Raw genomic sequence first — 27,720 nt, forward strand, 5'->3', positions numbered from 1 at the left:
AAACATGAAGCAATGAAACATCTCACTTATAATAGTTAACATTCAATGCCAGTAACATTTTGATAATGTAATTAAGTAGGATTCCTTAAAATGCCAACAAAAAATGCAAAACATGGTCACAACCAGCTTGTTAGTAATTTACCATGTTTCCCATTCCTTGATTCAGAGATCTGCTAGTATATCTTGCTGAGGAAGATTGCTCCACATGGACTGCCAGGATGGTCAGTGGGTGGTCATGGAGTGCTGTGAGGTATATAGCACAATGGTTTTGACCAGTTTGCTCAATTCTCACAGCAGGTATGTAGAGAGTGATGTGAGGACAGGAAGCCAGAAGAGGGCTGTGAACGGAGGGTTTCAATTATGATGCACATTGGATATTCAACTGAATGCAACACAAGATTTGTGCATATGTTGAACTTTGCTAGACAGATAGATGCACAATGCTCTACTGTAGAGTATGATAGGGCAAGTGCTGTGTTGTGGTAGCAGAACCCTGTAGAGATCCAAAAGGTTTCGTTAGTACTATTTCTGGTTCTGATCATTTTTTTTTTTCTTTCGATGTTCCGAAAAGGCCAAGGTCCTACATAGAGTAACTCCCAAATTTGTTGGATTGAGGTCATGCTTTAGTCTCTGATCATTCATGTAGTTATGTATTTCTGTTTCCATAATGACATTGTGGAAATAGGTTCCATCACGTATGTCTCCCATGCTAAATTGTCCAGAGTCCAGGGATGTGCAGGCTAAGTGAATTAGCCATGGGAAATGTGAGGGTTCCAGGGATAGGATTGGTGGGATGCTGTTAGGAGGGGACTTGATGGGCCAAATGGCTTGCTTCCACACTAGGGATTCTATGTCCTTGTCCTTACCCCAACCTGCATACACCAGGCTTTGATATTACATGAGCCGCTACCACTAACAACCCTTTGTCAGTTACTCACGGTCTCCGTTAGCAGCTGGGGAAGGGTCACCAGACCCGAAACATTAACTCTGATTTCTCTTCACAGATGCTGCCATACCTGCTGAGCTTTCCCAGCAATTTGTTTTTGTTTCTGAACTACAGCATCTGCAGTTCTTTCAGTTTCCATTACCCATTCCTTTGCCTAGCTCTTTTTCTCATCCTCTCCCTCTCCCTCTCTCTGGGTTCCATCTCCACCAATAGTTTACTGTCGTCCCCATTCCCTCCACCCCCTTCTTCAGTATATATACCAACCTTCTGAAGAAGGGTCACTGGACCTGGAACGTTAACTCTGCTTTCTCTCCACAGATCCTGCCAGTACTGAGTTTCTTCCAGCAATTTCTGCTTTTGTATAAGCAGTCCACTGACCCAGAACTAACATCTTTGATTTTTCTAAAATGCTATCCTGTCTTGGCTGTAATTTTAAAAAACAGTAGGCTCAGCCACTAATTATATTTAAGTGTGACTGCTTTTCTACTGTTTTGGGTGGTGAGACCTCTTCTGGAGTACTATGTGCAATTCTGGTTGTCCTGTTATAGGAAGGATATTATTATACTGGAGGGGGTTCGGCTTGGACCGCAGGATCTGTTTCCTTGCTGTGTGACTTTCTTTTAAAAAGACCATAGCATCTCCAACTTCTCCCGAATATGAGCATTCACGAATACAGCCGCCAATATCCCAGTGAGGAGGTAGATGGCAGTGTGAGCGCTTCTGTTGGAACCTTTACCCATCTTGTATTCACTGGCGATGGTTAACTGTGTGTTTCAGCGGCCGCTCTCTTCCCACTGCTGAATCCCCATGACATCAGTTCCTCTAGTGGCAGCTCGGGCGGAGCATTTGCAAAGTGTAAAGTAAGACTCGGAGCTACAGCCCCAGCATTCGAAAGAGACAAGAGAAAGAAAGTATTTGGGGAGAAAGCATGAGTACAAACTCGAATGTGTCCAGCATGCAGCGGATGGTGGAGCAGCTGAAGTTCGAGGCAGGGATCGAGAGGATGAAGGTGGGTTGAATGAAACGCGTGGATACAACTCGTTACATTTTGTAGCGAACGCCAACGTTCTATTCCCGGGAATCCGGCAAAGGAGCGGCAACAAATGGACTTGTATCGCACTAAGGAGGGAGTGGGAATAATGGATGGCACTCACATAGTTACACTGTGTTAAAATAGATTTAACTCCCTTATACAGCATTACAAAATCTCGTTACTTAAGTACAAAAGTTATTCCCCGCTCAAAAATATAACTAAACAAAAGCGATAGTGCAGCACCGGGAGGATTCATCCTGTCTCGAGGCTTTTTTTCAAAAAGACCCTTTCTGACCGATCATCTCACAAGTGTTTTGCGTTCTTTTGAGAGCCGCGATTGCAGTTTGTGAGTTCGTTCCAGACAGAAGCCTGTTTATGTTGCTGGGCTCCGGCCTGGCTGGAACTTTTATAGCCAGGCTGCAGGTTGCAAAGCTGAGGTTATCTCTGTATTTACACACTCGGCCAATAGGAACTGAAGTGTACGAGAGTGCAGTGCAAAGAAAAATTTGCATTTATATAACACCTTTTTGTAGGATGTCCTAAAGCCCTTCACAGACCTCTTCGAAATACCAACACAAAAAAGCTGAAAATAATCGAAAGCTCGGATAGCATCTATAGAGAGAGCGACAGTTAGCGTTTTTCAGGTCTCGCTAGAACTTTTTAAAGAACACTGACTGTTGCTTTTGTTTTATTTGTTTATGAATGCAAGAAGAATTGCATCTATTTTTATAACAATGGGTGTTCATTAGCACCTTTATCTTCCAGCCAGTATTGGTGAGTTCATCTACCAGTTCAGAGAGAACTCGGCTGTATTCAGGGAATGTCAGAGGTGCTGGGGCCTAGCCTAAGCGTTTTGAACATATTCTTCCGTCTTCCATCCTTCATAAACTTGAGCCCCTCTAATGTTGTTCATATCCAAACCCATACTGAATCTCACCCATCTCAACACTCATTAATCTATTTTGGTGAGGCCTGTCTTTTTAAAACCCTTCCATGATGTTTGGTTTGGCCTCAGGTGGAGTTTCACACCCACCCTGGGGGCAGTGCAGTGGTTAGCACCATTGTTTCACATTGACAGGGATTAGCCATGGGGTGGATCTCGGTTGGATGCCCTTCAGAGGTTCAGCATAGACTTGATGGGCCAAATGGTCTCTGTCTGCACTGTAGGGATTCTACAGTTCTATGATCTGTGTCCGGGCACTACACTTCATGAAGGACGTGAAGGAGGCGGACAGAGTCCAGAAAGATTCATGAGAGTACGTGAGGAACTTCAGTTTTGTAGATAAACTGGGGAAGATGGAACTGCTCTCCTTTTGAGAAGCAAAGACTGAGAAGAGATTTGACAGGGATGTTCAAAATTAGATGGGATCAGGATAGAGTAGATAGGGAGAAACTGTACCAATTGATGGAAAAGGTTGAGAATGAGAAAGTAGAGATTTAAGGTATTTGGTAAAAGGAGCAATGGTGATCAGGAGTGCATTGTTTGAGAATCTGGTGGAGATGAGTTCAATCAGAAGGGAATTCATAATTATCTGGAAAGGATACGGGGTGGGGGGAAGGTTCGGAAATGACAGTAGGTGAATCGTTCTTGTAGAAAATCAGCATAGACCCGAAGGGCCAATGGCTTCCTGTACTACAACCATGGGTAATTCTCTCCTATCTCTGTCTGTGTAACCTTCTCCAGCCTTTGGGTCTCTGCACTCCTGTAACTGCTGTGGTTCTCTTATATATTATGTATCTAATTTTCATCTCCTCCAACATTTTGTTACTTGTGCCAGCCTGGGGTCCTACAATCTGGAATTTCCACCGTAAAACCTCCCTTTTTCTGCCCCTTTAAACGCTGCTTGAACTCAATCTCTTTGATCAAAAGGTCACAAGCACAAAGCTCTAGAAAAGCTCAGCAGATAAGGCAGCATGTGTGGAGAGAAGCTGTTAATGTTTTGAGTCAGTGATGACCCTTCACTGGAACGGAGTAAAGAAAGAAATGTTTTGATAAAAGTTTTGAGCAAATGGAAGGGTGGGGGAAGGGAGAAAAGTACTGTGACCCACACTGACCTTTCTGCTAATTTGAGATTACCTCTTCATCTGGAGCAACCTAATGGATTGCCTTAACAATTGCGAACTGAATTCTGGTTAAACTGTCGTGAAACCATAATAATGGAAGGAGGACTCAAATGACATTAAATCCAGGGACTTAAACTGTGCACGTCAGGGATGAGAGGAGGGCAGAGATGATATTTTCTGTGCCCTGACGTAAAAATGTTTCTGAGGAGAAAGCAGGTGAAATTCACACTTTGAATATGATAATACTTTAGCAAAGTACTTTCAGCATTTTGCAATGTTGAAGGCACTATACAAATGCATGTTGTAATCATTGGTTTAGGGATTATAAGTTGCTCCCCTTTAGAGGGGATGCAGAAGACTTCTGCATCTTTCTCATTCCTCCCAAAATAGCCTTGATTTTTGACGTTAAGATTTGAGAATAGTTCCACAATGAGATTCTCATATGTAACATTCATTATTTCAGATTTAGTGTTCTGCAGCAATTGGATGTGTGGTTTTTTTTTAAAAGTGTGTAGAGTTAAGTTTATTGATTCAGATTTTGCAACTGGGGTCCCTGAGCTCCACATGGCTTCAGATTTTTACATTTCCTGTTAACTTCCTCGTTTATTTTAGTCTCTGATCAAAAAAGTTTCCTGCAATGGTGGCATTTCCTCCTTTTTGGGGAATGCAAGCTGTTCAGAAAATAAGATGGATATTGAATATTTGCATGTGTATCAATACTTGCAGCCAATCACCACAGATCTTCTTTCTCTGTTGAAAGCACCAACAGATTTGTTTTAATCTCAGAAAAACTGGAGGCTTTGATCTGGGGAGAGGCCCTGACCAAACAATCTTTACTGAGTCCTGTTCTATATTAAATATAGATTTCTAACTATTATAGATTCTGAATGTCAACACTCTCCCCTTACACAGTAGCTATTTTGAATTTCCCCTGAAATTAGCATTCTCGTGAATTAGCCTGTTAAAGAAAACAGTTCAATAAAATGGCTTTTTCAGCAATCCTGAAGCTCCGCACTACTTAATAACTGCTTTAGACTTAAGTGGTTATAGCACTGAAGGAGGTCATTCATCCCATTTTGACTGTGATGTGGCCCTGCAGAAGAAATTCACCTAGTGCCACTCACCTACATTATCCCATAACCTTGCACATTTTCCCTTTCCAAGTATTTGTCCCATTCTCTTTCAAAAGTTACTATTGAATCAGCTTCTACTGGCCGTTTAGGAGAATCGATGGTCACTGCATAAAACAATTCTCCTGATTTCCTTTTGCTAATTTCTTAAATTTAGTAATCAACACTCCTGTCATCCTCAATACTGAGTAACAACTGTTGAAATGACAGCAAGAATTGCGTAACAACCAGCATTGTGTTAGCAAGAGCTAGATAATGTTCACATCACAAAAAGTCCCGCAAATGGCTGTGTGCAACACCTTTGAAGTGTAGTCACTGTTATAATGTACGAAACATGGGTCGGTTTGCACACAACAAGCTCCCACATACAGATTATGACAAGGTCATTTGTTGTAGTGGTATTGAATGCCGAATATTGGCCAGGTCACCACTGTCCAGCTGCCCCTAAAGATTACGCCTTGGGATCTTTTACATCCACCTGAGAGGGCAGATGGTTTTAATGTCTCATCTGAAAGATGGCTCCTCTGACAGTGCAGCACTCCTTCAGTATTGCACTGGAGAAGTAGCCGAGTTGTGATGTAAGATGGACCTGAAATCCACAGTAATTCAGAGACACTGTTTATGAAGACAGCTGGAACACACTGTTTGCTAGGAATTACTGCTTATACTTAACCACAAGGTTAGAAGTTTGCTTCATTGTTGAAAGCTGGAGGGTACAGGTTGTAATCACATTCTATACAAGTCAATGTTATTTGTTGGTACAAAACATTTGTTAGTACAGAATGTGAATCTTGCTGGAAAAAGAGACTTGTTGCTGAAGCTTTTCATCTTGCATACATCAAGACAAATGCAGGAATGCCAAATTTCAAATATCTCCACCATCCCTCTGTAGTATGAGGGTTTGAGACTTGGTATTCCTGTGGTTGTGCTCCTGTGTGCAAAATGGAAACTTATAGCAACGAGTCTGCCTTCTCAGCAACGTACAAGTCATTGTGTTGGCGGTTCGACAGCGGTACTTAGGAATAGAACTTTTTCCCCATTCCTTTATCTTTTTGCCACTCCAGGTCTGAATTTGGTGGGTATAGCAGCCTGTGGAGCGGACAGCTCAGAATAAGCCTCAAATGAGCTGCACGTTGGGGAACTGAGGCTGATGGACGTTTTGGAGTTTAGTTTTAAGTACAAAATGGGAATTGTGAAGGAACTCCTGAGTACAAGTTCAGATGCTACATATAATTTTACATTATTGCGCTCAAACTGCTTTCTTTTAAAATTAAAATAAAATTATCACAACTGAACGATGGTTTATTCTACTCTTATTACAGCCCACAATGAAAATGGTAGGATTATTATCACAGGGAATGGGTGAGATGAATAGTATAGATATAGGAGAAGCTAGTTACATACATGAGGGAGAGGGAAACAGAAGGATATGTTGACAGGGTGAGACGAAGAGGGGTAAGAGCAGGCTCCAGTGGAATATTATAGCCCGGAGGGACTTTTTGGGACAAACTGCCTATCTGTCCAGGGCAATCCTGTTACTGCTAAAATTTGTGACCTTGAATTCCATTCAGTTTTTCTTCTTTGCACTAATACAGAGTTGATATGGGCTGTTGACAACGGCAGTATGTAATGGGTGAGTGTTATAGACTAGATCAGACTCCCTCAAAATATTTTAACAAGCTAGCCTAGACCCCCAACCTTTTCTTATTTTAAAGATAGATGTGAATTGCCGTGTTCCAGATAGGATGTGACTGGTCAAACTACTCGACATTAAGCAAAACACAATTTATTTAAACACTGTAGTTAAAATGCCAGCAATAGAAAGAGGAATTTGGAATAACATAACTATTAGAAAACTTAACCGAATAATAGATACAGTAGCTATTACTAATTAACTGTTACAATATAGTAATGTCCCTTAAACACACCCCTTGGCAAAAATCAGACACAGATTCTCACATGCAGTTCTCCAATCCAGGAGGAAAGAAAACATCAAGAGAAAATTCAAAGAAAATAGCAGCTAGGAGACATTCAGTGAAACTTTCAACTTTTTTTGAGACCCCCAAAGGCTTCTCCTTAAAACCCAAACCTAAAAACTAAAAAAATCTAGAAAGTCTGGTCTCTGAGAGCTGGCCACACCCAGGCTGCTTCTATTGTTCCAACTTTTAAAAGAAAACCCCAAGGCTTCACAAATTGTTTACTTTCGAAGAGACAGCTCAGTACCTCTGCCTTACAACCTCTCCAGGACAAAATAACCTCTTAAAGTGACAGTATCATCACAGTGAGCTTGTACCGTTTCATTTGTGTGATTATGTATAGAAACTAGTAAGAAAATAAGAAGCTGATTGTCCAGATTGCTGAAATTTTAAGAAGTAAAGACTAATATTGTAGCTTTTTAAAAAAAATAAACCTGCAAATCCTGAACACAGAAGGCTGTCTCTACATCTGAAGAATGAAGAGACTGTAAAGGTGCCTTTAGAGCATAAGAACAGGAGTTGGCCAAGCAAAGCCTCGAACCTGTTCTCTGTTTAGTGCGTTCATTCCTGCCCTGTATCCTAAGTCAGTTTCTACCTTCGCTGTCTCAACGTACTGTCAGTGTCTCTTGGCAAAACAAGGTCACCAACTTAGAGATCCTAGAGTATGGTCATTGTTGAGCTAGTGATGTCAGCAGTGGCTCAGCACGTCTGCTGGCAGGGTGGGGGCTTGATGACAGCTGTATACCCAAAGACCTTCCAGATGGTGAATTGGCCACAGGGCCATAGCCTCCTGGGCTTTCACACGTCTGCTACAAGCAAGGTCTAAAGCTGATGGACATTGATACTAGCAAGTGAGAGATGCTGACAGAGCCATGCCCTCTTGGTGCTGACAGTTTCGAGGGGCATTAGAAGAGATAAGGCAGGACGAGACGTTGAGCTGGCTGAGAAGAGAGCTGTGAGAGAACACAGGCAGAGAATCTCGCACCTTCTCATCCCACTGTCTTTCGCTGCAGCAAATTTGGCTACACCGGCCGGTGTGGGGTGTGTTCCCGGGATCCCATCAGGCAATACTTAACACAAGTCTGAGTACCATGGTGCAAAGCATTAAGAGAAGGAAGGCAGTCATTGTTCCTAACCTTGGCCTTGTTCTGTGACCCACAGCAGCCTTTTCTGTAACCCTGCTGTACATATTCTGCACTGTATTTATCACTTTATCTTTTCTTCATCTACTAGTAATCCCTGTAATTCCTTAAACTAGCAATAAAAGGGGCTGCAATTCCAAGTATGTAATTGATTATTAATGTTTGTTCCAAAACAGAGTGAAAATTTCAGAGCATGCCTGAAAGACCTCAAGTGGAATATAAATCATGCCCTAGTTTATCATATTACAGTTTTCACTTCCCTGTAAATATTCCATGCATTCTTCTGTAAGGGAAAACATTTGGAGATTTTAGATTTTAACAAGTGGAGACCAACAAAGGTAGATAGAACAAAACCCAACAGTGTTAATTTCTAATAGAGTAGTGGGTAATTTACTGTTACACTACACACGTGAAATTTAGATGAATGAGAGGTGATTCTATTGAAACGTAGAACTTTGCAGGAATTGGCAGGGTTGATCCTGGCAGAATGTTTTCTCTTGTGGGGGATCTCAAATTGTGGAGTGGAGGGGGGGCGGGCAACTTCAAAATAAGAGGTGTCCCAATTTAAAAAGAAAACGTAGAGAAATTTCTTCTGAGGATTGTTAACCGCAGTAGCACGCAGAGCAGTGGAGGCTGGTCAGTGTAATTATTCAAGGCTGAGTTAGAGTTTGGATCGAAATGGGAGTCGAGAGTTATGTGGGTTGGGCAAGTGGAGATGATACTTAGTCTTAGACTTAGACTTAGAATCCCTACAGTATGGAAACAGGCCCTTCGGCCCAACAAGCCCACACCGACCCTCAGAGCATCCCCCTCTGATATCTCAATCAAATCTTCGTAAAGTTATTTAATCTTCTTCAAGGGACTAAATGGCCAACTCCTGCTATTTCTTGTATTCAACGGCTGTCTGTACACCTCAGCATCTTGATGTAACTGCTTTTTATTTCCAGATGTAAATACTTGACCGTGTTCAGAATTTTTAGGGAGTTTGAAAGGAACAACTGGAGGAATTGTTTCCAGTGTAGGAAGGATTGGTAATCAGAGGGCAGAGATTTAGAGAATGTAGCGTGAGAACACAGTGCAGGTAGTTGTGCTATAATGCATGTTTCGTTAACGAGAATTGGCTGTAACACAGTTGATGAATAGGGGACACTGTTTGGATAACACGGACTTTCTGCTGTACAGATATAGCAATTTTCTGTAGCGATTTCCCTATAACGTGATTTTCTATGATGATTTTCTATAGTGCAAGGTCGTACAAGAACGCAACTATGGCATTATAGGAGAACCACCTGTGTATCTTTTCTTCAGAACTGGAATATTCAAAAATATACCTCAGACAAAGGGAACAGATGGTGTCGAGGCCCAGAGCAAAAGGCAAAGGGGTTGTTAATGATGGTGAAAGAGAAAAGGGAGATGTAAAATGTTTTCTAAATTAAGTTGTGAAAGGGAGACAATGAGTCCTGTACTGAGGCGAGTTGGGGGCATGGTGGGGCGGAGAGGGTGGGTGTCAAGAAAATAATCATACGGAATTGAAAAGATCAGTTTCGCTTCCAATTTCCATCCTCTCTCTCCTTCACCTGGTCCATCTCAGACTGTTCCATCTCAGACTGTTCCTTTCCCTTCCTTGGCTTCACCGTTTCAATTTCTGCGGATAGGCTTTTCACCAATATCCATTACAAGGTAGACAGACAGGAGGCTGGAAGAACACAGCAGGCCAGGCAGCATCTGGAGGAAAGGAGCAGTCAATGTTTTGGGTATTACCCCTCTTCAGGTCTAGACTCTCACATTGGATACACTTCCAGAGTTACGTTGACAGTGCCTCCACATACCCTGCTTCCTGCAAGGATTGCATTCCATTCTCCCAGTTCCTCCGTCTGAATTGCATCTATTCTGATGATGCCATCTTCCACCAGGCTGTCTCCGACATGACCTCCTGTTTCCTGAACTGAGTATTACCCCCACTATCATGGTTGACAGGGCCTTCACCTGTGTCTGACCCATTTCCTGTACATTTACTCTCACCCTTTCCTCTACTTCCCAGAACAACAATTGGCTTCCAATTTCCACCTCATTAATCTCCACATTCAAGAAATTATCTAATGCTGTTTCTGCCACCTCCAGCAGGATACCACCATCAAACACATCTTCCCTTTCCCTCCATGATACCCTGGTCAGCTCTATGATCACTCTGAATGCCTCCTCACTTCCACATGGCACCTTCCCATGCAATCATAGAAGGTATAACAATTCTGCCTTTACCTCCTCCCAGACCCCAACCAAACCTTCCAGATGAAGGGGTGTTTCATTTGTAGTATACTTCTTTCAATCTGGTCGACTGTATTCATTGCTCGCAATATGGTCTCCTTTAAGTTGGCGAGACCTAATGCAGATGGATGACCGCTTTGTGGAACACCTCCGCTCCGTCTGCAGAAGGGACCTCAGTTGCTTGCCATTTCAGTAAACCACCTTGTGCCGTACTAATATTTCTATCCCGGGCTTCTCGCAATGTTCCAGTGAAGCACAACGCAAGCTCAAGGAACAACATCTCATTTTCCACTTAGGCACTTTACTGTCTCAATGTCTCTGTATTCAATTCCATAAATTCAGAAACTGACTGCATGATGTCTGTTCTCCATTTTTCTTCCATTCTCCCCTCCCCTGGTCTTGTTTACTTTGCTGTTAATGTAGAGAGAACCCATTCTCTCCCTATCAGACTTTAAGTTACATCCATCTGTTTTTTTCTTTCACCACTATTAACTGCCTTTTTGCCTTTTTTCACTGGGCCTCTACACCATCTGCCATCCTGCTCCTCCTCCACCTCTGTCAAAGGTATACCCAAAAAATTTCCAACGCCTTTCTGTTCTAAAGAAGACTCAACGTTAAGTTTGTTTCTCTGTCCACCAGTGAGCGCTGCCATACCTGTCCAGCATTTTCTGTGTTTGTTTCAGATTTCCAGCATCCACTTTTATTAAAAAAAACTGGAGAGATTAAAATTTTCTTCATGCCACCTTTATAAGAGCTTTGTCCGAAAGGTTGATGGAACCAGATTCAGTAGTGACCTTCAAAAGAAAGTTGAATAAATTGTTGAAAATTTGTAGGGTGATATGGGAAGCAATGAGGGGAGGGAAGTGGTCCTAACTGGACAGCTCCTGAAGAGCCAGTGTAAGTACAATGGGCAGAATGGCTAATTTCTTTGCTCTGTAATTTCATGGTGTTGACTCTTTTCGTCCTCCCCATCTGCTGTTCCAGAAAAGGTTAGAAGCACCCAGCCATGTTCTCATGACCGTGCAATCCAGTCACTTGGATGATTAGATCAAAGTAAATTGCTAAAACGTTAAGCTGCAGCAATAGCAACATTACGGAGCTTTTAGCTCCTGACTATAAAAACGGGCTCAATTTGTAATGGGACAACTCTCAGTGGGCAGGTAAACATGGAGAGGAAGAATTATTTCTGAAATTGTGAGGCCGTCACACTGTTCCCATTATGGATGATGATCATTTTTATGTGTTAGCTCACTAATTGGTCAACTCCCAAGGTAATTAATGACCTGAAAATTATATTTTCTGAGCTGTCATTTAAATGATTTCTGAGGAGCGAAACCACCCACATAGCAGTAGATTCCAAACTTGCATGAGATGCCGCACCGTAATGAATGCCTTGGTCGAAGCTTTTAAATGTTCTGCTGATTCTACTGTGGGGGAGAGAAAACATTTCAATCTTTCAAGAATAGAATATGAAAATACATTTAGTATTTAGCAAGTATTTTGTCATTTTTGCTGTTATTTTTTCTGGCTCCAATGATATTTTAACGTGTATTTGAGCAGGTCGTCAGTTCATAGACTGATGCACCATAGAAAGAGCTCATTCGGCCCATTGTGACTAAACCAGCACTTTGAAAGAGCTACCCAGTTATTTCCATGCCCCAAATCTTTCCAAGCAGCCCTGCAAATTTCTCCCCTTCAGGTATTTATCTGATTCCCTTTAGAAAATAATGATGGACTTGGATTCCACTGTCCCTTCAGGAAGATGTTCCTATCTCAGAGCAGCTAGAGAATTCAATTCAATTAATAATACCAGGCTGGAATGGCGGGCTTGTATTGGCTTGTATTTCACAAGTATTGTGAAACTTTGGACTGTCATAAAAACCCATCTGGTTCATTCGTCCTCTTGTGGAAAGGAAATCTGTGACATGTCCGTCCCATGTATGATCCCAGACATACAGCATTATGGTTGACTATTAATTGCCCTCTGAAGCGGCCTAGCCTGTCACACAGTTGTGTTCAAACATCTTGCTCGCCACCACATTCTTGGGGGCAATTAGGGATAGGAAATAAATTTATTTTTCCTTTATTAGTTCATGGGATGTGGGTGCAGTTGGCAAGGGCAGCATTTGTTGTTTAACCCTCTCACTGCCTATTGACTGAGTGACCTGCTGCGTCTCGCACAATCCACTTGCTGCGGTTGGACTAGAACCCCATGAACATTAAGCATTGAGCCTGGGCCTCTGGATTACTTATCCATTAATATTACTGCCACATCACTGTCTCCCCACCTAAATACTGACCCTGCACATGATGCCCAAATCCCACGAATGAACACCAAGAAAAGCTAGAGAAATTTAAATGTGAAAACAAGAAGCTCTTTGCAGAGTGATTCTGTGTATTTTTAGAATTGTTTAAGTACAGATTACTTTAAAAATGAGAAGGGAAGTCACCATGTCTTTCAAATTGTAGGCTGGCTGACCAACTAATGCTGGGTTTAGTCTCTGCACATGCTCTGTGTCTCTCAACTGGAGAAGTCATTTTTTTAGCAGTGCTGTGTTGATGCTTATTTTATTGGGCATTAAAATTAGACTTTGGAGTTGTGGTCGAGGAATAATTGAAGTTCCTCCCTCACTTCCACAATGTTGTAGCTATTTGGATTCATCAGTTAAATATTGTTGCCAGTCTGTCATTAAGGAGTTTGGTATTAAGTGCCAACTTATATTTAGATGCAGAGCAATTCACAGGAGCATTTATCAGACAATGCAGGGACATGATGTAAGACTTAACTTGACTCAGGGACTTAATTTGAACTCATCCAAAGCTCTGCTGCCTGTTTCCCAACCGGTTTTAAGTCCCGTTCACCCATCATCCCCCTGCTGACTGACCTATATTGGCTTGTGGTTTTTACATCACCTCACATTTAAAATGCTCACCTTCATTTTCTGGTCCTTCCATAGTCTTACCTCTCCCTTTCCCTGTAACTTCTCGCGCATCCTCAGTTTTAGTGGCTGATTTGCATACTTATCTCCATATACCGCCATCTTTTCTCCCCATATCTCTTAATAGCCGAGGTAAAGCTTTTAATATTTTTGGACTTGTATCAATTGAAAACTTCTCAAATTTTGTTTGCAATGCTGCAAAAGCCTTAGGAATTCATAGAAGCTAGTGACAGTGGTAAACCGTACCTTCAGTTATCAATGGTTCAAAAGGTTAATTTTAAGACTGACACAGAACAATGCACCGAATCCTATATCTAAAAACTAGAGTGATGCCCGTCCAGGGTATTTCATGGCACCTCTCGATGGAACTTTGGTAAATTTCCAAATTGAATTTTGCTTTAATTGTGTCCCACTTTGACAGTTTCCTTGAAATAGAATCAAGCATTGCATAATTCTTGCTTTGTTTATTTGGTGGCCATCAGAAAGACTCTTGAATGTATCCTGATTCATTGTCTCAAGCTTCAGCCTTGACTACCTCCTTAGTGCCCGCCCAATCCAGTATTATTTCCATGTCACTGTGATCAAAAGAATTGTGAGCAGAAAGTTAAAAGCGCTTTTCCTTTACTTGGATGGTTTGACCATAATTTCTATTGCATGAAGATTTTGTAGAGCTTCCAAATTGGCTTGGGGCCTGGATGGTGGAGTCTAACCCTGTTTCCAACTTACGTTTTGTTCGAGGGAAGAGGGGTCAGGGGCTGGAATGTGAATCAGACAAGGGAAACCTGAGCTCGATGCTGAGTTCAAACAGACGTATTTTTGAATGTGGCAGGGGCTTTAAATTACAGTCGCAAGTTAATGGTGTAGATATGTTGACTCTGGAAGGATAAATAATGTGTAAAGTGTCACAGCGTGACTATCTTTTAAACGGCCTGATCTTTGCATTTTTAAAAAAAAATGGGCTGCTCGGGTCAATGAGACGTAAAAGAACTGTATATTCTATCAATTACAATGACTGTATTTGCCTTTTAGCAAGGATTTCAAACCATCTCCTGCGCATCCAAACTAGCACCGAGCTAGACCATCACCAGAGACCCAGAGCCTGCAGCCTGTAACTTGGATGGGGAGGAAGAGAAATAGAGAGGGGAAGCAATATAATGTAGCACCAACAGTGACATGCAATCTATCCACATGACTTAGGATGTTTGGCTGATTTACAAAAGCTTTAATTATCTTCACTCGATTTGGAATGGATGGGGGGGAGGTGGTTGGGAGGTTCTAGGTTCACAGCTCAGATTGACAGCTCAAATAGCCTGGTGAACACTTTGTTCCATTTTGCTGTGGGGTTTTGAAGGAGGAAATGGCACAGCTAGGACAAAACCCCAGAGAACTTAACTGCTTTGGCCAAGCGTGTCACCATCTCTGATCTGCTTCAGGTGGCGATGGGCCGGACTCTATCCCACTCCGTATGCCCCAGAGTGAAAGGTAGGTCTGCTGGAACACCAAGAAAGGTTTGCCGAATTGGGGAATTTCCCAACTCGAGATACTCACCTCATAAAAGTGAAAATCTAACCTTAGGTGTCCAATCATTGTTTTTAAAAGTGAAACAATGTGAAACAAAAATCCACATTTCACAAAATAGAAACAGAAAATGCTGGAAGTACCTCACCATTTCAGGGAGCAGTAATGGACAGAGAAACAGTCAGCATTTCAGGCCAGTGATCTTTGCCAATTGGAAAAGGATGGAGATATAATAAGTTTGAAGCAAATACATAGGTAGGCATACATTGGTGAAAGGAAGGATGTCATTGGGTCAATTCTCTAAAGTCGCCCAGAAATTTAAGCCATTCTGTCCAGAACTTTCAATCACCAGAGTAGGACTTGGGTGGGAAGTGATTTACAGTGGAAGCCATAGCCGTAGTCTCTCGGATTTACTGTTATGAAAAACAGACACGAGTGGAACAGAAAGTGACTTTGTAATGGGAATATTCAAAATGAATGATGCCTGTGCTATGTTCGAGGAGCATGAGTAGTTGGACTAGATGGATAGTTCTTTCAAAGGACTGGAACACGTATGATGACCCAAAAGCCCACCTTTTGAAGGGTACCATTCAATAATTCGAGCAATAATTCATAAATGTTTCAGTGATTAACTTTGAGTGATCCACAAACTGTGTGGAGTTGTAAATGTGAGCTGTAGAAATACATTAGGTCATTACTTATAAGTTTTGTGTATGTGACTCATTCTCGGTGAGTCATATTTTCCTTAAAAATCTTTTAAACAGGGAGCTATTGCCTCCATGACGTTGCTTTACCAAGAATGTTTTTTTTTTATTTGCAGTACACAATTTTGTATGGCTTTGAGCATACTTCAAGGAATGTAGGTTAAACATGGAATTAAACTAGGCATTGCGATGACATTTAATGTTTGACTTAGATGCATCAGCATCAGACTTGATCTTTCAGAACTGGTTTTCCCCTTCCTTTCTGCAACGTCATTATGGCAGACAACAATTGATTTTTTTGCTTCAAACATGGCCAACATTTCAACTGGGACGCAAAAACCCCTGCTCTGCATCTGCCAAAAACATAAAGGCACTAAAATGTATAATTTGCATCATTGATGTCTGTTGAGTGTTAGCTGCTTCTACTTTGGACTGTTTTCGAATCACAATTAAAGGAGACCTTCAGTATTGTGTGTTCGGGGGTGACATTTTGGGGATGTACTGGCAAATCCTGAAGAAGAACATCACAGCATCTGTTAAAGAAGTGGACTCGAAATGTTGACTCTGCTTTCTCCCCGTAGATGCTGCCAGACCTGCTGAGTTTTGCTAGCAATTTTTGTTTTTGTTTTAGCATCTGCAGTTCTTTGCTTTGTTTTCTGTTAAAGGTGAAACTGGTACAAAATTCTCACTTCTGCAAATGGGGAAGTTTGTAGTGGGAATAACGGTTAGTGCAGGGCAAAAGAGAAAGTCCAAAACACAAGCTGAAGGGCAAAACTAAACACAACGGAATCAGCTAAGTGAACAACAACTTGCGTTTATGTATCATCTTTACTGTTGTAAAGCATCTCGAGCTGTTTCATAGGAGTGACTATCAAACACAATTTGACACCGAGCCCCATAACAATCTATTCAGGTGACCGAAAGCTTTGCCAAAGAAGTAGATTTAAAGGAATGTTTTAAAGAAGAGACTCATAAAGAGGCTAAGGGGTTTAAGGAGTAAATTCCAGAGCTTATGGCCCCAGGTAGCTGCGATCACACACGTCTGTATTAAGTGAGATTTGAACTCAGACCTTCTGTCCCACAGGTCAACATACTGCCACTACTCTAGAAGACCCCTGTAAGTAGCTGTTAATTGTTAATTACTAAATTAAGGTCAAGTGTCTCTAGGTCAGGGATTCAGGGGAAAAAGAACTCATTGGATAATGAACTAATGTATATGTTTCTGTAACGGTGTAGTTCTCCTGTTTGCCAATCATGTGAAAAATCCTTGGTTCAAAACCAGGTGGAAACCTTATCAAAGAAACAAAACTGTGAGGAAAAGTTGCATTTTTCTCATTTGTTGTTGAACATAAAGATGCACTGGCACTGTACATTGAAGGTGCTGTCTTTCTGATGAGATATTAGTCTGAGGATCTGTCTGCCTGCTCTCATGGATGTAAAAGATCCCATGGAACTGTGTCAGAGAAGAGATAGGAAGCTATTCTTAGTGTCCTGGTCAATATTTATAAAGAGACACTTATTCACATGGACAGTGGGTTGTAGCATTAGATTGGCAACATCTCACAGTGATTAAATCTAAAACTGCGATTGACTTCTGGTTTCTCACCAGTGGAGCAAGCTGGGAATGTACAAATTGCTGAGGAAGTGAAAACCAGGTTTGAATTGATCGGTGAACAAATTGTAGGAGTTGAATTGATGCCACATAAATTATAATTTATCTGAACTAAACTTACTCCTCTGCTTTTGTGTGAGAAATGCAATCAGACAATCTTTGTTTTAATACAGGTTTCGCAGGCTGCCACAGAACTCCAGCAGTATTGTGTCCAGAATGCCTGTAAAGATGCACTGTTGGTAGGATTACCTGCGGGAAGCAACCCCTTCAGAGAACCTAGGTCCTGCTCCCTTCTCTAAAACCAGGTACAGCAGGCAGCCGTTAAGCTTAGCAGTCTGTGTTGTATGAAATTGTCTTATGCTACATACTTTGAACGGAAGGTCACCCAGGACCCATAGAACTTTGTTCTTTTGACAAAGGACCATCTCTAACCATTCCCCCTCCCTGTGAGAAACAAAGAAAAGACATGTAACCAATTAAAGAAACTGTCAGAGGTTCGTAGGACCCCCTCATTGGCAAATACCTGGAGGCCTTGACCAAGTGGTTATCTGTCCAGAATCTTACCTTTCTTCAGCCTTGATCTCTCAATTTTATTAGAAATGCAATCCACATTCCTCATTGCCGCCTCTGCATCATTCTTCCATGGATCAATCACAACCCGAGAGTGTTTATTATGACCAACCTCAGTCACTATTTTTTGATTTATGCAGCCCTACTACCTCAACCCAACTGTCTAATTGCACATCATCAACAATCTCAATAATTTTGAAGACTTGAATCAGATGAACTGTACACACAGACCTTTACAGTGAATTTGAACACAAGGCAAAATGTATGTGTCCATGGCTCAGTGCATTTGATACTACTTGAAGATGCTGTTTATGGATTAACATCAGAATCTAGTTTACTTTTACTGTAGCCACTGCTCATTCTATCATTTTCTTTACCGTACCCAGGACAAATGAACTTTGGACTTGTTGTTAATTTTAGATTTCACACCTTGAATTTAATCTGCATCTTTTCATACATTTGAACGTACAAATTAAGAGCAAGAGTAGGTTTTTCAGCCATTTGATGTCAACTCTGCCATTTGATAATAGAAAGGAAAATTCCACACAGCAACAACCCTAAGAGAAAAGAATTCCCCCCATCACCATCTTAAACTGGAGTCCCTTATTTTCTGGTTCTACTTTATCTATTTTTCTATACACTGGTTCTGGTCTGAGGGAGACAACGTCTCAGAATCTACTCCTCAGAATCGTACGTGTTTCAATATGATCACCTCTCATTCTTCTAAATTGATATAGGCCCAGTCATTCCTCCTAAAATAACCCACATTCCCCAGAATCAGTTCCATGAACTTCCTCTGAACTGCTTCCAATGCTATTCTGTCCTTTCTCAAATAAGGAGACCCAAACTGTACATAATTCAAAATGTGAACAAAAGTTCACACTTTTCCACATATAGTCTCTCTGCTAACTTTTTGCACACTTATTTACCAAACCTAAATCCCTTTACAGCTTCTTCATGTTCTCCTGACAATTTACTTTCCCACCTATCTCTGTATTAATAACAAATTGAGCAACCATAAATATGATTCCTTCTCCCAAGTCATTTATATTGGTGTAAACTGTTATGTCCCAGCACTGATCCCTTACCCATTCCACTGGTTACAGCTTGCCAACCTGAATAAGACTAATTTATCTATACTCTCGGCTCCCTGTTAGTTATGCATAATATGTTTCTCTGTACACCGTTAGCGCTATCTTTCCTTTGAGATGTTTATGAAACATATTTGTATTTATTTTGAGCACAGTACAATCCTACAATTGTTAAAATCAGATGCAAAGTGCTTTCTAATGCCCAGCCTTTTCTTCATCTCCTAACTTGTCCGTAACACCCTGTTGTAGTCCGGTTTGTTTAATAACTTCCCTTTATGTGGAATATAAGTGCACACTGGTTGGGCAAAATGGCCTGTTTCTATGCTGTATATTCCGTGTAAAAATGATTTCTTATTATTTTGAGTAAGTCGTATTTAACTGCCTTTTATTCTGAATTCACTGAAGCTTCCCTAATTTTCTGTTATTTTTGTTAATTACTGATATCTTTCGCTATCTGAAAGGACTAGTGCTAACTTTATAATTTTAGAAATACCATCTTGTTCAGTGTAAATTGTCACTTTGAAGCCATTGCATTTCATCATGCACTTCTCTGGAAAGAAAAACTTTAAGGAAATGATGCAGCACCCATGGCTAACTAAGGAAGTTAATGGTACCAGCAAACTGTAATAAAATTTGTATAATTCTGCAAAGATGAGTGACAGGTCAGAAGATTGAAACATAGTACAAAATATAAAGAGCAGCAAAGAATGTCTAGGAAGTTAATAGTGAATTTGAAATTAAGTGTGAAAGTGAAATTAAGAGTTAAGGAGCAGTAATGTTAAACAAGAGAAAAAAAGGAACAAGAATTAGGAGTATAAGGGAAAGCAAATTTGATATATAAAAACAGATTGTAAGCATTTCCACAACTGTTTTTAAAAGAAGCAGAGTTTGTAAGGTGAGCACTGTTCCTCTAGGGAATCCGGGGAATTAATGCAAAATAAAGGAATGGCAGAAAAATTGAACAGATATTTTGCTTCTGACTTCATTGAAGAGGATAACGAGAGTCCAGAGGCAATATTTTCCTGTTAGTATGAAGGGCAAGGCTGGTAGGTGAAGGGAATGCTGGATGACTGGAAAAATTCAGGCTTGGGTCAAAAAGAAGGAGGCATATGCTAGGTATAGGCAGATGGGATTGAGCAAATCTGTTGGGTATAACGGCGATGGGAGTGTACTCGAGGGAAATCAGGAGGGTAAAAAGGGGACATGACATAGCTTTGGCAAATAGGGTTCAGGAGAATCCAGAGAGATTATACAAATACATTAAGGGCAGAAGAGTAACTATGGAGAAAATAGGGCCCCTTAAAGATCAAAAGGGCCACCTATGTGTGGAACTGCAGGAAATGGGTGAGATACTAAACGAATATTTCACGTCAGTATTTACAGGAGAAATAAATAGTGACATCTTGAAAAGTGTCCATATTATAGAGGAGGTGGTGCTGGATATCTTAAAACACATAAAGGTGGATAAGTCACAGGAACCTGATCAGGTGTATCCCAGAACTTTGTAGGAAGCTAGGGAAGTGATTGCTTGGTTCCTTGCTGAGATATCTGTATCATCAATAGGTGAGGTACTCAAAAACTGGAGGGTGGTTAATATGGTGCCATTGTTTAAGGAAAAGCCAGGGTACTATAGACCAGTGAGCCTGACGTCAGGTAAGTTGTCAGAGGGGTTTCTAAGGGACAGGATTTACATGTATTTGGAAAGGCAAGGACTGTTTAGGGTTAGTCAACAGGGCTTTGTGTTTGGGAAATTGTGTCTCTCCAACTTGATTGAGTTTTTTGAAGAAGTGACAAAGTTGGATGAAAGCAGAGCGGTGGATGTTGTCTGTATGCACTCAGCAAGGTATTTGACAGGAGTTTTGCATGGTAGACTGGTTATCAAGGTTAGCTCATGTGGAGTCCAGGGAGAGCTAGCCATTAGGATACAGAATTGGTTTGAAGGTAGGAGACAGAGTGGTGGTGGAGGGTTGTTTTTTGGACTGGAGACCTGTGACCAGCTGTGTGCAGCAAGGATCAGTGCTGGGTCCACAGCTTTTTCTCATTTATCTAATTGGTTTGGATGTGATTATAGGAGGAATGATTAGTAAGTTTGCAGATTACACCAAAATTGATGGTGTAGTGGACAGTGAAGAAGGTTATCTTAGAGGACGATGGGACCTTGATCAAATGGGCTGATGGGCCGAGGAGTGGCAGATGGTGTATAATCTAGATAAATGTGAGGTGCTGCATTTTGGAAAGGCAAATCAGGGCAGGATTTATACACTTAATAGTAGGGTCCTGGGGAGTGTTACTGAACAAAGAGACCTTGGGTGCTGGTTCATAGTTCCTGAAGGTGGCGTTGCAGGTAGACAAGGTAAAGAAGAAGGCATTTGGAACCTTTGCTTTTATTGGTCAGTGCATTGAGTAAGAATGTCATGTTGTGGCTGCACAGGACATTGGTTAGGCCACTTTTGGAATACTATGTTCAATTCTGGTCTCCCTGCTATAGGAAAGGTGTTATAGAGTTATAGTTATAGAGTAGTTCAGCATAGAAACAGACCCTTTGGTCAAACTCCATGCTGCCCAGCTATCCTACTTTAATCTCGCCCTATTTGCCACATCAAAAGTTGCCACACAATGTAAGAGCTCACAGAGATGTGGGCATAACACATTATCATACAGGATTGGTTGGTGACTAGGAAGCTGAGGATGGGCATATAGTTTCATTTGTCAGTTCACAGTCTGTGCCACAGGGAACAGTGGGCTCTCAATTATTTATGAGCTATGTAAACTTGTTCACTTCAGGAAGAATAGAGAAGTATGATTTAAATGCAGAGAGATTGCAGAACTCTGCAGTGCTGAGGGATCTAGGTATCCTGGAACATGAACAATGTAACATCAGTATGCAGGTACAGCAAGTGGTTAGGTCATGAATGGAATGATGTTTATTGCAAGGGGAATGTAATATAAAAGTAGGGATGTTTTCTTACAGTTACAGAGAACTTTGGGGCCCCATCTGGAGCACTGTATACAGTTTTGGTGTTCTTATTTCAGAAAGGATGTAAAAGTGTTAGAAGCAGTCCAGAAAAGTTCACTAAAATTATGCTACAGATGGAGGGGTTATCGAATAAGGAAAGGTTGGGCATCTATCCATTAAAGTTTGGAAGATTAAGATGTGATCTCATTGAAATACAGGAAATCCTGAGGAGACTCGATGATGTGGCTGCTGAAAGGATATTTCTCAAAGAGTCACAGTTTAAAAATAAGGGGTCTCTCATTTAGGATGAAGTATATTCATCTGAGAATCAGAAGTCTTTGGAATGCTGGTGCTCAGAGTCTAGAGAATTGGCATACTTGAGACAGAGATAAATAGACTCTTGACTAACAAGGGAGTCAAAGGTTGTTGGGAGAAAAGTGGAGTTCAGGCAACAATTAGATGAGCCGTGATCTTATCGAATGGTGGAGCAGGCTCAAAGGGCTGAATGGACTACTCCTGCTTCCAATTATGGTCATCATCAGGATACGTAAAGCTTTACAATCTTTTGGGATTTCGTTTGGAATTGTTTTTCATAATACCGACTTGTCACCTCGTTTTGGAGGAATCAATGGTTTCCAAAATGATTGGAAACTGTTTGATACAACTCATATTGAGTCTGGAGCTTCATTGTCTCTGAGTTGCTGTTATAATGGCCTGGAGCTTCACTTTACTAATGAGCAGTGTCATCTACTTTTCCAGCTTGGATGGTGCAAACTAACAGTGTCTGGGCAAGAACGTCCATTGGGCTTTTTGTCATTGAGCGGCTTTCATTTGAGATGCAATCTAATCAACTTTATTTTTTAAAAAAACTGAGTAGGGCATCTACATCTTGACCCTGCCACGTAAAGAGTTGGCGAGGCATACTTTCTCTCCATGGAGCGTTAATAGGGTGGAGGCAGGATTTCAGCTCCTCACCGGCTAGTGTTCCACTTTAGTGGCTGATCAGATTATTTGGAGCTTCTAGGAAGTGCCACCAAGAGCAGTAGCCACTTCCTGGAACTATAGCAGTCTGCAAATTCAAGTTCCAGAGCCCAGATGGAGGCAAGAGTGGGGTTCTTCGGGTGTGGACAGGTTGGTGGGAGTGGGGTTGTGAATGATGGGGGTTGTGATAGCAAGGCCAGGCAGAAAGGAATCACTGGGAGGAGGGAACAGAGTGAGAGTGGAGGTGGGGTAGAGATGCTTCACAATGTGAAAAAACATAAATGATAGAGCCCGTGAGTTTGTTTCTGCCCAAAAAGTGCATACAATTGAACTGCGCAGTTCAGAAAGGATTCAGATTAGTTCCACGCAGTCATCAGAATTAACTGTAGGTATGTATGTCACTGTATTGTGAGCGGTAAGAATCAGTACACTCTGTGTCAAGTATCTTTTGAAGTCTCTTGCTGAAGATGATCTGATAGTGGGTGAGGAGAGAATTGGAATTGCATTTGAGTGTGGGTGAGCTCAGGGTTCGATTGGACATGGTGGTGATGCCCTTCCTCCCATTTTGAAATGCTGACACGTGTCCACAAAAATTGGGCAAGTTGGCAAAAGAGATTTGCAGGATTTGGTACTGAGAGGAGAGAAACTGAAACTCCTCTCAAAAGATCTCTTAATTAATCATTCTCAACGGTACTAGAACTTAATAACGAAAAAAAAAATTAACATTGAGTTATTGTGTTTGAGTTGGTATGTTGTACTTGATTTCCAGTAACTCCTGTGTTGGGTCAAACAATGTTTTTCCAAAGATTCTCACATCTGTTGTAGATTAGCGAAATTTGGTTACACAGAGGAAATTATTGTAAGGCAGATCCAGCCTGATTCATGCCCTTGGCCTTCTATTTTGGACGATGTTCTTACGAGTCATGGAGCTAATTATGTTGCACTGATGGGAGCTGTTCTCATGAGGAGCCCAGATTGTAGAATCAGGTTACAATAACTTGCAGTTAATTTATGTTTTTAAAATACAAAAATGATCTAAGGTGCACTTGCTAAACTATGTGAAAAGAAAGGGAGATGTAATACTTATTTAACATTCCTGTGTTTAATCCCTATTCATTTGTGTTAATAGCAGGGGAACAGCTTTGCTTCTGATGGGAGGATAAAATAAACGTTGTATCATAAGTTAGTCATAACAATAACTGCTTTCATTTATATAGTGTAATCACAGATAACATGGTGAACAAATCCAAGGCACCCCTCAGGAGCATTGTCAAACAAGATTAGACACTAGGCCACATCAGGAGATATTGGGAGAAATCACTAAAATCTTGGTCAGAGAGGTAGATTTTAAGGAATATCTCAAAAAAGTGGTAGAGATGAGCATCTGGATTAGGGAGGAAGCCATAAAGCTTAGGGCCTTTGTGGCTAAAGATGTAACCACCGATGGTGAAATAATTAAAATTGGGGATGTGACAGAGGTCAGTACTGGAGACACATAGAAGGCCTAAAGACCGGAAGAGGTTAGAGATATTGGGAGATGCCAGGCCATGGATACATTTGAAAAGCAAGCTAAGAATTTTAAAATTGAAAGAAATTATAAATATCAGTGAGCATGGAGATTGGGTGAATGACACTTAATTTGAGTTAGGCAGCGAGGTTTTGTGTGAAAAAATAATGTTCCAGAGCTTAATAATTGAAGCATGCTGCAAAAAATAATGCTTGTATCCTTTCATCAGTTCTGTAAAATGGTCACTGATGTGAACATGAAGTCTGATTCTTTCACCCCATGGATGCTGCCAGAGCTGTACGTTGTGTTTTTATTTCAGATTTACAGCTTTCATTTTATTTTTGCACCTGCTTTAATTTTTATAGCCCATTTATCTCTGAAATATTGCCAAAAGGATGTTATTTAAAACCCGTTATTTGAAACATTACTTAGCACTTTAGAAAGTCTCCATGTGCTCTTATGCCTGCAAGCCACTCTCTGCTTCAAAGCTTTTTACCAGTCATCTGTTGTTAGTTATCTCAGAGGACATTTTGTTTAATTTTTATGATCTGTTCTGTCTTGCAGGAAATTGGACAGTTTTGAAAGATGCGTGTCTATGACTAATGTTGCCTCTTCATAAAGAACATTTTTCCTGTATTGTTACTTCCTTCTTTGCCAAAACGATTTCTGTATTTATTAGTATCTTTATAACAGCTTCCTACTAATCTGGCAATATTCTACCTTTTGTGGAAAATGGATGTTTTTGCATTAGAAACCTAATAGCAGTGGGCAGGTTGGTGGCAACGAAATGCCTTGTATTCAACTTGTAATATGATTACAGTTGGTTGAAGGCCAGGAGGTTGATTATGTGTGAAATTGTTGGGATTTTGATGTAACTAAAAACCATACCACAATTGTGCCCACATTTAACATCTTCATTATTATTTTAGATAAATGAGGTAAACCCAGATGGGCAGTTACAGATTAGTCAGTCCCATAACTGGTGGGTTCTTGAAAGGCAAGTTGTTGCCAGTAGTGCTGATCAGCTTAACTGCATTTTGCTTTGAAAATGAGAGTCCTAGATTAATGATTAGCAGTAAAATAACCCCGAAAAATTTGGCATCAACTCACCAGTGCTATAGTATATATCTGTAATACCAGTGTGTTTAATTTTATTTTTAAAAACCAAGTAAAGTTTGTTCTAATTAAAGAAAATGAAGCCACATAGTGAGTGTATTGTCCATTGGATAGTGGAGCACTGTTGAGTAGACTTTGTGCATGTTACTGCTTTTTTTTACTGCCATAAAGATAACCAGTCACACACGTAACTTAGGCCTTTACAATGTTAACTTTATAGGTTATGAGGGAAAAAAACAGTAATTTTCAAAATAACTACTTGACTGTTATTCACCAAGTCATCCCAAAGAATTGCGGCCATTCTTTTTGAGATGCTGTGACATGGCAGGCAATCAACTGCCATTAATATTTTACCCTTTTCTTTAATTATTAATTGTAACCATTGTAACAGTAATGTAGCATATTTGGATGGTTCCATTAAATTTATTTGAAAGAGAATTTTTTTTAAAAAGTGTTTCGTGATGTGGTGCTAAATGAATAGCTTGGTGAATCAGTATAATCTGGTCACATAACTGAAGTTCAGCCTGTACCTTTCTTGGATGTGTGTTGCATTGGCACCAATTTCACACGAAATGACCTTCAGCCTCAATCACCTAAAATTGAAAATTTCTGTGTGTCATGATTTCAATCATTTTAAACCTGCTGTGCATGTGTAAACCTAAAACATTTATTAATTTGTCAGTTTAATGATTAAATGTGTTTAATCCATTCCAAGATAATATAAATTGGAATTGCATCAAAGATTAATGAATTTGATAACAATCTGTTTAAGTATTTGAATTGTGGCATGTAACAAATGCATGACTTTGGAAGGTTTTTTTGTTTTTTATTAAAATAAATAACATTTTAAATGTGGGTGTATCATGATGGAAATGCTTCAACCATTTGTCTGTATTTTCCTGTCAAAATGTGTTAGCTGACTCTTCTCTCCATTCTGATAATTAGTCTATGCCCTCTTTAAAGCTTGTGTAGTTTTCACTTTGTTTAAGCCCTACTTTGTCTTTAGAAAAGTCACTATTTTTTTTTGTACCCAAGTTGAAATGAAGACATATTTACATAAGCACATTATATCCAATAAGTTACTGACATAATGTAGAAAATGTAGCAGCCAATCTGTGTGGATCAAGTGCTCATGTACAGCAATGTGATAATCAGATACTGTATCAACAGGACATTGAGGAAAACTCCCCTGCTCTTCAAAATAACACCACGGATCTTTAAAATCCACCTGAGACTGGTTCTCCATTTAAGTGTCTCATTCAAACAATGGCACCTTCAAAAGAACAGCACTTGCTGAGTACTGCGCTAGAGAATCAGCTATGTGCTTGTACTCAGGTCTCTGGAGTCAGACGCGAACCCATAAGCTTCTGACAGACAAACTTTCTCCAATCTGACCAGTATCTAAACAGCTTGAAGGTTTAATTTTCATTGAACAAATCTTGTACTAACAGAACTGGCAACATGGATTGCCTTGGTTGTTGGGCAAAAACTGGTGTTCACTGTCCATAGCTTAAAGCTATGGATACCCCTTCAAAAATACTATATTTTAGGCTTCCTCAAACAGCATCTTAAGATGTTAGCTGAAGCAGGTCAGAGGACTGGGATAAATTCATTTTCATCGTTTTAAAGCCATGTAACTTGGCTAACTTGTATAAACACCTAAAATACAATTGAAAAGGAAATGGTCTTGGTTAAAACGTACATATTCACATCCTTCTACTTGGGTTATGTACTAGTGAAAAGTTCATAGTAGTAATATATCCTTTTGGTTTTTAAAATTGTAAAATGGTCTCTTACAGTTTGCCACTGTACTCTTGTTTATGCACAACTGAGGTTTTGGGTAACAAAAGCGATTAGCAGTTTGTATTTGATCTTCTAGTCTTCATAGAATCATAGAATTCCTACAGTGTGGAAACAGGCCCTTTGGCCCAACAAGTCCACACTGAACATCAGAGTATCCCACCCAGACCCATCCCCCTATAACCCACACCTCCCTGAACACTATGGTCAATTTAGCATGGCCAATCCACCTCGCCTGCACATCTTTGGACTGTGAGAGGAAACTGGAGGAAACCCACGCAGACATGGGGAGAATGTGAAAACTCCACACAGACAGTCGCCCATGGATGGAATCAAACCCGGGTCCCTGGTGCTGTGAGGCTGCAGTGCT

At 40.6% G+C, this 27,720-nt stretch overlaps 1 protein-coding gene across 1 annotated transcript; it reads left to right on the forward strand.

The window, feature by feature from the left end:
• Nucleotides 1-1,708: 1,708 nt before the first annotated feature.
• gng10 (guanine nucleotide binding protein (G protein), gamma 10) lies at nucleotides 1,709-26,417 on the forward strand. The gene is made up of 3 exons (XM_020529778.2): nucleotides 1,709-1,955; nucleotides 17,503-17,634; nucleotides 24,999-26,417. Exons 1-2 carry the CDS (start codon nucleotides 1,875-1,877, stop codon nucleotides 17,626-17,628), a joined length of 207 nt encoding a protein of 68 aa, XP_020385367.1. The 5' UTR covers nucleotides 1,709-1,874; the 3' UTR covers nucleotides 17,629-17,634; nucleotides 24,999-26,417.
• The last annotated feature ends 1,303 nt before the right edge of the window (nucleotides 26,418-27,720 follow it).

The sequence above is a fragment of the Rhincodon typus genome, chromosome 3 (assembly GCF_021869965.1).
Source record: "Rhincodon typus isolate 14 chromosome 3, sRhiTyp1.1, whole genome shotgun sequence".
Classification (NCBI taxonomy): domain Eukaryota; kingdom Metazoa; phylum Chordata; class Chondrichthyes; order Orectolobiformes; family Rhincodontidae; genus Rhincodon; species Rhincodon typus.

What these genes read in the sequence shown, in the direction of transcription:
- gng10 (XM_020529778.2), top strand. Translation starts at nt 1,875, where the DNA reads ATGAGTACAAACTCGAATGTGTCCAGCATGCAGCGGATGGTGGAGCAG. An exon ending in CAGGGATCGAGAGGATGAAG is followed by an intron (nt 1,956 to 17,502) that starts GTGGGTTGAATG and finishes GTTTTAATACAG; the next exon opens with GTTTCGCAGGCTGCCACAGA.